General features: G+C 31.2%; 3 protein-coding genes across 5 annotated transcripts in view; all 3 read left to right on the plus strand.

Moving 5' to 3' along the window:
• The first annotated feature begins 152 nt into the window (after positions 1-152).
• LOC128882172 (TBC1 domain family member 23) lies at positions 153-5387 on the plus strand. Of its 2 annotated transcripts, XR_008458306.1 has the most exons (10): positions 153-427; positions 926-1146; positions 1452-1656; positions 1751-1987; positions 2082-2457; positions 2526-2739; positions 2824-3135; positions 3220-3352; positions 3453-3782; positions 4649-5387. XR_008458306.1 is itself a non-coding variant. In XM_054133747.1 (9 exons), the coding sequence occupies exons 1-9, from the start codon at positions 399-401 to the stop codon at positions 3730-3732; spliced, it is 2007 nt and encodes a 668-aa protein (XP_053989722.1). In that variant the 5' UTR covers positions 153-398; the 3' UTR covers positions 3733-5387. The 2 variants fall into 2 exon arrangements, 1 of the variants encoding a protein (XP_053989722.1); XM_054133747.1 differs by having other exon boundaries at positions 3453-5387.
• Positions 5388-5529: 142 nt separating this feature from the next.
• On the plus strand, positions 5530-8552 carry LOC128882182 (UDP-galactose transporter senju). 2 transcript variants are annotated; one of them, XM_054133764.1, is made up of 6 exons: positions 5530-6102; positions 6382-6496; positions 6577-6623; positions 6979-7118; positions 7189-7344; positions 7421-8552. In XM_054133764.1, the coding sequence occupies exons 1-6, from the start codon at positions 6015-6017 to the stop codon at positions 7898-7900; spliced, it is 1026 nt and encodes a 341-aa protein (XP_053989739.1). In that variant the 5' UTR covers positions 5530-6014; the 3' UTR covers positions 7901-8552. The 2 variants fall into 2 exon arrangements, with proteins under 2 accessions (XP_053989739.1, XP_053989740.1); XM_054133765.1 differs by lacking the exon at positions 5530-6102 and adding an exon at positions 6111-6303.
• Positions 8553-8695: 143 nt separating this feature from the next.
• LOC128882170 (uncharacterized) overlaps positions 8696-10131 on the plus strand; it is a 24795-nt gene continuing 23359 nt past the window's right edge. The window contains exon 1 of the mRNA XM_054133744.1: positions 8696-9330. The gene's annotated coding sequence lies outside the window, so the exon portion shown is untranslated. The remainder of the gene's footprint in view (positions 9331-10131) is intronic.

Here is a 10131-nt window from a genome sequence, read left to right on the forward strand (position 1 = left end):
GTATCTCGATATCCGTCACCCGAAGATTTTACCCGATACGCTGTCATAATATTTACTTTAAATCTTTGGTGAGAATGTGTTTATTAAATGTGTTAACATAGAAGAACTAATAGGCACTTGTGCCATTTAATATTGGCGCCTTTTTTTCGACGCATGCTCGAAACTTTCACTGAAAGATGGCAACGGTCTGTCAACAGGAGCGGAGTATTGTCCACGGCGATATCTATAGATCATCGAATTTCAAAGAGAACGCAAAGCGCGAGAAATGTCATGAAGGCGATGAAATTTGTGAAAGAATGCTAAGTGATCGAAAACGTTTGCTACACTGTAGGGAATTGTAATGTACATGTAACATTCGTTATTTAACACATCTCGATAAGAGTGTGACGTTTACCAAAATGGCACTACAAGAAGACGAAAACACCTGGTGAGCTGATTTAAAAATTCTGTCGCATATTTTAAACGATATCATCTTTTCAACGAAAACGAATCTTAATCGTTTATTCCATTGATACTCCATTTTGAATAGTATTCTCCTAATCTAAATTTAGCTTTTCCGTGACACTGTTCATTGTCGGTTTCCACGAATATTAGAAAATATTAGCATATTAATAAGAAGCGAACGTGCATACTACTCTGTGCCAGTTCTACGTATCGTCTTGTTTCTAAAAATGTTTTCTTAATCTTTTCTTGGTTAGCAAAACATACAAGTGACGTTTTCTAAGGAGCAATATTTGTTTTAAGCTTGACGTGTTTACAGGTGTTTGTTAATTACCTTATGCAAATACTGTACAGAACGTCAATATAGAATAACCGATAAATTGATTTAACTTATACAACAATGTTAACAGACTATAGAACAAAATTAATAAATAAGTGCAGGTTCATAAGTATATATGTCATTATAAGAAATTATTTGAATTAGGGTTTTGGAGCTGGAAGCAGCTCTCTTGGATACCGAGCCACCATCCGCATCTGATGTATATGCAATTTGCAAGGGACGATCAGTTCCTACAAATTTAAGGCCTGATGTATGGCAGGCTTGTTTAGATGTTATCGATCGTGGCAATCAGTTGAATCACTTCAATGAAGTTTTCGATTTATCAGAACAAAATATTATTCGTGACGATTGTCAACAATTAGTTGGTAAGTTCAAATACTTTATGATAATCCAACTTGTCTTAAGAAGCAAAAATAAAAAATAAAGAACTTACTATAAGTGTGAAACATGCTATGTTTGCTCAAAATGATTAATGTATGCGTATAGACACCATTCTTATCTCTTCAATGTGACACAGCTTTAAGCTTATCTTGTTTGAATAATCTATATTTCAAAATCAGTTATCACATCATATTCCATACTTTGTTAGTTAAATTGAAACAAAATATATTGTAATCTACATATTTATAAGTGCCCATAAAACAATGTAATTGTAATATGTTTATTGCAGCAAAGTTAGGGAACGATGACGAGGATAAAGTTTCCGTTGTTTCCGATTTAGAGTCTATTTTAACATTTTATTGTAAAAGTAAAGAGAAGCAATATAAAAGAGGAAATGGATGGATAGAATTGTTGGGTCCTTTAATAGCTTTAAAGCTTCCACGTAGTGCAACATATAACTTATTTGAAGCGATAATAGATATTTATATTCCTAGGTACAGTATTTCATGCTTAAAATTACTTTGTTAGAAACAAGTATTTTGATATTAAAGGGTGTTTAAAACAGTTATTTCGTTTGTATGTTTCTAGGGGCGAAACGTATAGTTCTGTATTAAGATTGTTATTACTTTATCACGAACCAGAATTATGTTCTTTCTTGGATACAAAAAGGGTATCCCCCGATCAATATACAAAGGGATGGGTAACTACTCTTTTCGCGGGTGTGTGTTCGCTACCAGCTGTTTGTACGATGTGGGACTTATATTTCATGCAAGCTGATCCATTTTTTATGCTATTTTTGTCTCTTATCATGGTTATTAATGCCAGGTGAGAATTATAAAATTTATGCATGTACATTATGTATTACATTTTACTTTTATTGATATATTATTTTCATAAAATTTTTTTGCTGTTCATATAGAGAGCAAATTTTAAGTATGAAGGATAACGATAAGCAAAGTATAATCGATGCAATAGCTGCTATGCCTTGTGCTTTAGAAGCAGAAGATGTAACAGACTTTTGCTCGTTAGCACAATATTACGCAATGAAGACACCATCATCTTTTAAGCAGGACTTAGATCCTATTATGTTTGGGGAAAGTTTCGATGAAAAATATATATCGCACGCGCTCTGCCTGCCCGTTTCAGCTCAAGAATTAGTTGAAAATTCTATCGAAGCTCCGTCCATACCCAGCACCTCCGTTGAATCTGTTAGATTTTTTCTTGTGGATTGTAGACCTGCAGAACAATATAATGCCGGACATTTGCCAACCGCGTTTCATCTGGATTGTAATTTGGTATGCTTCTTGTTGAATTCCTTTGTTTATGAATTTTAAATTTATACTATTTAAGAATGAAATTTCAGATGCTTCAAGAACCTGCTGCTTTTGCAACAGCAGTGCAAGGATTGTTGCAAGCACAACGACAAGCGCTAGCTGTTGGATCGCAAGCTGGAGGTGAACATCTTTGTTTCTTAGGAAGCGGTAGGCAAGAAGAAGATCGTTATACTCATATGGTGGTTGCATCCTTTCTACAAAAACATACCCAATACGTTAGCATGGTTACATCAGGCTATCAAGGTAACATAAAGTCGCTCGCGACATTGCTAAATTAATATAAATCAATTGTTTCATTCGTAACGATATATTTTAATTTCATTTTAGCTATACACGAATACTTTGGTGATGAAGTCGTTTCTAGTCTCGTTGATCATAATTCACAACATTGTTTGGTATGCAATGCTAATATATCCGAAGCAAATTCTAACGAAACGAGTCCTGCCAAAGTCAAGAATAACAATTCTGACTTCTTGGGGAAGATTAAGAAAGTCAAAGGAAAGTTATTCGATTATATCGTTAATCCATCAGCAAGTGTTCATAATAACGTGGAGAATAGAAATGGCAAAGACACCGAGTATATTAAACGGCAAAAGAAAACTGGTCCTGTATTTAGCATAGACGACGATCAAGAATTAGGTACATTTTACTACATGTTACACATATATTTGTTTATAATTTATGCTATATAATAATATATTGCACGCGCATTATGCATTGCAGATATGACTATGACAAATAATGAAACCGAAGAACCAGTTGAAGTAGTATCTATTCAACAGTGGATGAAGGATCCAAAGTTATTACATTCCTTTAAATGTCAAGAAGTGAAAGTTAACGGAGATCTCTGTGATAGGTGAATGTTTTAGTAAAATTAAAACATATTAAATCGAAGTAAACAAAAGAAAAAGTTTGACGTTATTAGTTAACTTTTTATATAATCATTTCGTTTTCAGTATACTTTTGGTTACCGATACTCACCTTATCGTGCTCCGGGAAATACCAGAAAGAAAAGGCGCAGCACACGTAATTGTCAAACGTCCATTAACAAGTATTGTTAAAATAACATCTAAAAAGCAACATTCAGATTTGATCACATTTAAATACGGTACAACACAATATTACGATACAGTTATTTCCGATATGGATAAGTTTCTTATTCCTAACGCAAGCGAGGCTACCAAATTGATTTCGCAACAGATTATGGTACAATTGGAAACGTTAAATTCAAGTTAAAGAATTTTATAACGCTGTCGACAACAGTTTATCTATGATGTACAGATGCGGTAAGATTCAATTTATTTTAGAAGAATGTTCTCGAGCAAACGTAAGAATAGACATTTGTTTATTCGTTTGATCGTTGATAATGTTCTTAATTAAATGGTACTACAAACACAACGTGTAATATTAAGATAATAAAAGGAATAGTCCATAGAAAAAAGTTCTAAAAGTAATTCGAGCGTTTTATATATAGAACTAATTAACACGATGTCATCAATGATAATACGGCCAAACATGATTCATAGTTGAATTTTAAGATTTTTAATGGTAATTTTACTAAGCTGTTACTTTCACAAATTACATTTACGCTTGCAGTTTTTTCATGCACTTTTTCAAGTTTCTAAAAACATACGATTTCTATGAAGTGCATTTTTAGCATTTCTTTTCTCTAACGATGCCATAACAAGTGTTAACAATTCTGAACTCAGTTTTTGTTTTACATGTGGCTAAACGGTGGCCTTACTATAAAAAAGAATAGGAGAGGTTATGGATTCTGCAAATTATTCATTAATATGAATATATACGATGGAATAGAATGTGCCATGAACTAAGAATATTAATAATGTCTCTATATAAATATGATTCGTGACGTGGTGTCGATTAACAATTTATTTTTTCTTTTACGGGACATATAAAACTTTCAATCGCACGCTATCATAGCGTTCTCGGAATACATGAATACATAATATCTATGTACACGTTATAACGAACTGATAATTGGTCCTAATGTAATACGATTCGAGAACCATTATAATGTAAATGATTATAAACTTGCATTTTATAGTATATAATATTGCAATACATGTCTTTATAAAATATTTACAAAAGGTACAAAATACATTGAAAAATAAACGATATCATCTCTTTACAGGCATACCTATTACACTGCCTGATTATATTTCGAGGAATTTTTAAAGTTTACGATTTACGATCTTTCGAAAATATATCTATAATTCGTAAAGAAAATCTGTCACAATTAAAATATTCCTATCTTTCTCCGACATGTATATTTGAACAATTACATGGTACAATTCTTTTTCTATTACCCACTAGAAATATACTAGTATTAGATGAACGAAAAAATTGATGTCGTAATGAATTCTCGTGCACACGGTTGCACTGCCTTTTTGTAATTTTGGAACAATACTAATCGCAACAGCAGTTTATTTGCGTAGAAATTGCCGATAGATATGTTTACACGGTTGTGATTTCGTTGTTACAGAGTCCAAGGGAATTATTTTTAATGTACATCAACCGTTATTCTGTGTTTCAAGTTTTGAATAAATAGTTTGAAATATGTATTTAACAAACCTATGGAAACCTTAAATCTTGTAGATATTACCAACATTGTTAATAATTGTAACAATAGTAAAGTGTAATATATTTCATGATATGTATAACGAATTTTGTGTATAATAGAAATTTTCTATTTATGTGCTTCCACAATGAGTGATGAACGTAAATAGTGGAATCATCGTCGACTAAAGAAACTTATTAGAATTTAAAAAAAAAAAGTTTTTATTTGTATGTAAATAAATTTTATGTAATACATTACGAATGCGTTTAAATATGTATTTTTAAGAGATTGTAAAATAAACTATATAATTATACCTATTGACAAATACTATCAAAAATAATAACATCGTTCAGAGTTACTTAAAGAGATGAAATTCTTAAAAGGATGGTAATTATACTTAAATTGTACGAATAAAAGATTCTGTGAAAACATTTCAATGTTATATTTCACATTTTTTATATGATTTATTGTTCTTATTAGGAAATTTATTTCATTAATCATGATGTAACAAATAGCCATTGTAATACTATCTTAAGAGTAAGTTAAAGTCCTGTAGTGTTTTTTTTGTTCATACTTATAGTTTGATGCATAAATAAATATGAAAATATCACAAGTAAACATTGAATATTGATATTTGATCAGTACTACATAAATACAATAAGTCACGCTCGTCGCCTACGCACCGAATACATTTATACATATATTCAATACTTGTATTGCAATTTGAATATGGCTATTATTGATATTAACATAATTTTCCCTACATAATTAATTATTTAACATGTCACGCATTGTTTAATTCCTTTATCGTGGCTCATATCAGTTGATATCAGTTCATATCAAGCGGTTCGTGTGGGATGTAACCGTCGTGATACAACCTTCGTTGCTGCACGAATGTAAACGTTTTTAATATAATAAGAGTAAAATAACAGTATTCGCGATGGGATCCATCAATTGGGGGGAGTTATTTCCAGGAAGATGGAGTCCCGTCATTTTTATTTCGTACATGGCCCTATTCGTAAACCAAGGTACACATGTGTTGGTTAAGTTCTTTATGTTTATAATTTTGCCACGTAATACACTGACTGGTAACTGACAAGCGATAGAATGCAAATAACGATAAACGATAACAATTAGGAGGGTGGGAAAAAAATGAATATTCAAATGAATATTATTATCACTAACGGAAGCATGCGTTTTTTTTACCGGTTTCATTTGATTTTTATTTTGTACGTTAGTGTTCCATTTTTTTCAAATTCAATAATTTATTTTATGCGAAATATACTGAAAGATTATTTTTATTCTAGGTATTATTGTCACTTGGTCTCAAAAAAATGGCCATTACGAATATAATATTGTTATGGTGGTGTTGATGACAGAAGTATTGAAGTTGATTGCTTCTATAATCTTGTACTGTAAAGAGTAAGTACAATTTGTGCACTTTACTTTTGATTATGGCGAGTTTCGTATATGTATATCCTAACATTTCTTTTCACTTTTAGCAATAGCTTTGGAAATCTTTGCCAAGAAATAACTGGAAATAAAAGGGGTGAGTAGATATTTCCTAAAGAATTAAAACTGAAGAGATTGTGTTAGTTAGATTAGATCTATATCTGAATTCAATTTACGAATTTAACTTCAAGCTGCATGTACATTTTATAGATTCTCCAACAGTTGTAATCATGTTGATATGAAAAATAAACAAAGTGCAAGATAAGATAAATCGATATTTATGTTCTACAGCATTTTTGTCATTTATCTTAATATCTAACTATATTTTAATTATTATACTAATAAGAGTTAATCAATCTTTTCAGATAACAATTTATTATTTTACACAAATTTAATTTTAGTAAGGTATCAATAAACTGAACATTGTCGCGACTGATATTTTCTTATTCTAGTACTACTACTGTATACGATACCTTCATTTTTATATTGTCTGTACAATAATCTGGCATTTATCAACTTGGCTGCATTTGATCCGACAACTTATTATGTTTTATTACAATTTCGTGTTGTTATGACTGGAATTATTTTCCAGGTAGATAACAGTTTTCTTATGGCTTACATTGAAATGAAAAAAACATCTTCTGAAATGTTACTCTTTTTAGGTCGTTTTTAATAAAAAATTATCCTTAAAGCAATGGTTTTCACTAATAATATTAACCATTGGATGTATGGTAAAACATGTAGATTTCGATTTTAGCATGAATATATTTAATGCCAAAGTTCATTTAAATAGTAACATATTTCTTATATTTGTTCAGGTGAGTTTGATGGTACCAGTTATAAGGAACTGCAAACATAGATTAAAATTGAACATTAACATTTGAATACTTTCAGACAATTTGCTCCTGTCTGGCTGGTGTATACAATGAATATCTGCTTAAAGAACAAGGAGCTAATATCAATATTTTTGTACAAAACGTATTTATGTACATTGATAGTATTTTTTGTAATCTTATCGTTTTTGTAATACTTTTTCTCTCAGAGAGTAGCCCATCTGATATGTTTGATAATGCAGATCCCAGTATACTTTTCCAACCAAAAGTCATTATAATTATGCTAAATAATACAGCAATAGGTATAATTACAAGTTTTTTCTTGAAAAATTTGAACTCAATATTAAAGACTTTTGCTAGTGCACTGGAGCTGGTGTTTACTGCAGTTTTGTGTTGGTTAATATTCAGTATTCCTATTCACATGAACACAGTATTCTCAATTGCTATGGTGAGCTATGCAGTGATATTATATTCACAAAATCCAGTACAAAATGTTCGAACTAAAGATCATACCCTCCTGAAGGCTGATAGTATAGTTTAGTGGAACCAAGTTAAATAAACTTTTGTTAAGTATTGTGTACATAACTTTAAAAGTATCTCGCCCGATGCAGATCTGTTATTTATATCTTCATTGACCCTGTGTTTATTATTGCATAGTTCCTAATGTGATGTTATATGTTGTGGACGAAACCATAAAACTGTGTTCAGTCTTAAACTTATTTTTCCAGAATAGGTTCCAAACAGAGGACGTCCCTTATAGTTATATCATACGAATTTTAAATGTTACTTAATAATATATGCAATAATCTTAATATAAGTACATTCACATAATGCTGTACTTTACGATTCATATATAATGTTACAAACTATAACTCATTTGTTTTTAAATATGTATAGGTAGTACAAAGTTTATTTATACTTATTATTATTCTTAATTTCGTTAAATAGTATTTTATCGACTTGGAAACACGATTTCGAAGTTACATATATTTTTTTATTTGTTAGAAAGAGTATTTTGACTGTGAAATACGAAGAATGCTTTAATATGCATAATAAGTAATTAAACAGGTGTGAATGTTGTGTGCCATATATAATAAAAAAAAAAAAGGAAAATGTAATTAGGCAATATGTCCATATTTGAACTGTTTTCCTATTGTATTTTTGAAAAATATACACGTGTTTTTTTTCCCGAAGTTGTTGTATATTTATGTATGTACATATGCCATGACATGAACAATAAATAGTGAGGCAATTTCTTGTTCTATTCCGTTGTTTAAAACGTTTTCAACGGTTCGTTGTCGGTAAAGATATTTTTGTTCGTACATACGGGTGCACCGTTAGGATAAATACTTTAAAAACAACACCTTACGATAATTTCTATTTGTACATGTATGGAAGTCACATATCTGATAACGAATAACTGTAATTAATTTACACGCATATAATAGAAAAATAAGCATTGTTATTATAAATTCATTAACGTTTCTGTTCAATGTAGGAACGCAAGTACAAATTAGGAATTTGTATTGGCGGGATAATTTGAATTTCGATCAAATGATTTCGACTGCTTTACGAACGGATCTATTTGCAACTTCTGGTCTTGTTTACATTTATCGAAGCACTTTGTTTTTGCAATAACACTGGCGATTAGAATTAGAATACACGTACCTGTGCAAAAGCATTTCTGGAGAAGTGGGGAGAGGGTGGTCGATATTACCCGCAAAACCACCTTGCTTCGAGAATCGAGTGGCGGCAGTCACATGTCGGCCGTAGTCGGGTGAGTTTCTCGTTTGATGATTGCTTCGATCACAGAGTAGAGTACTCTGTGATATTAATTGTCGCGTCGTTTGTCATAAGATGTGGTTGAGTTAAATAAAAAAAATGTGCACGACACAGTGGCAATAAACGTGGAAACTGTGACATGTGCATCGCTACAGTAACAACATCACGTCTTCCTTGTGCATGACACGAGTAAGTCAACTACGTATTTTTCTATGTTGGAATATGTTTAGCAACTAAAACCTTATCAAAACAGCATACCAATGAAACTCGAGGATATAGCCTGTACACTCTTTGCATCTAGGTAGTCGTAACAATTTAGTGAATCTGATTCTTTTAAATCATCAACTTAACATAAAATTCATCAACATAAAATTGTTTAACATTATTTAGAAATACGTCAACGAATAATAGTGTAAGTGCACCTCATTGTTGTATCGCAAATTTCGTTTTTGTAAGCGAGTTTAGACAATGGTGCTGAGTTACATGAATGTAACGGCTTGCGATCACGTGATAAATAAGTTAACCATACATTTTTGAAAAAGGCGCCAAATAAACAACAAAATTATAGCGTAGTTATACTTTCTTTTCTGTTAGTGCAAAGTTCTATTTCAATATTGCTAATTCAATGGTGAATTAATCCTTTTTAGAATTAATTGGCTACTAAAACCCAGCTTTTGTAATTAAAGCACCGTTCTTAAAGATCACGAAAAATGAAAAAAGTTACGCAAAAATTGATCATAGACACGAGGCAATTATGATTATGAATGTCGATTGGAGATTCAAGGGTAAAGGGATAATTCATAATTATCGTTGACATTGAACGTTGTTTTTGTGTAACTACGTTACTAGAAAGAGCTTGCAACTTAGACTTTCAAGAAGAAAATTTCTTACATTGATTTATATAGGGTGTCCCAAAAATGTTGTAACACCTTGAAAAGGGTGGTTCGGGAGGTGATTTGAAACAACTTTTTCCTTAGCGAAAATGTTGTA

The sequence above is a fragment of the Hylaeus volcanicus genome, unplaced genomic scaffold (genome assembly GCF_026283585.1).
Source record: "Hylaeus volcanicus isolate JK05 unplaced genomic scaffold, UHH_iyHylVolc1.0_haploid 12258___fragment_2___debris, whole genome shotgun sequence".
NCBI lineage: Eukaryota > Metazoa > Arthropoda > Insecta > Hymenoptera > Colletidae > Hylaeus > Hylaeus volcanicus.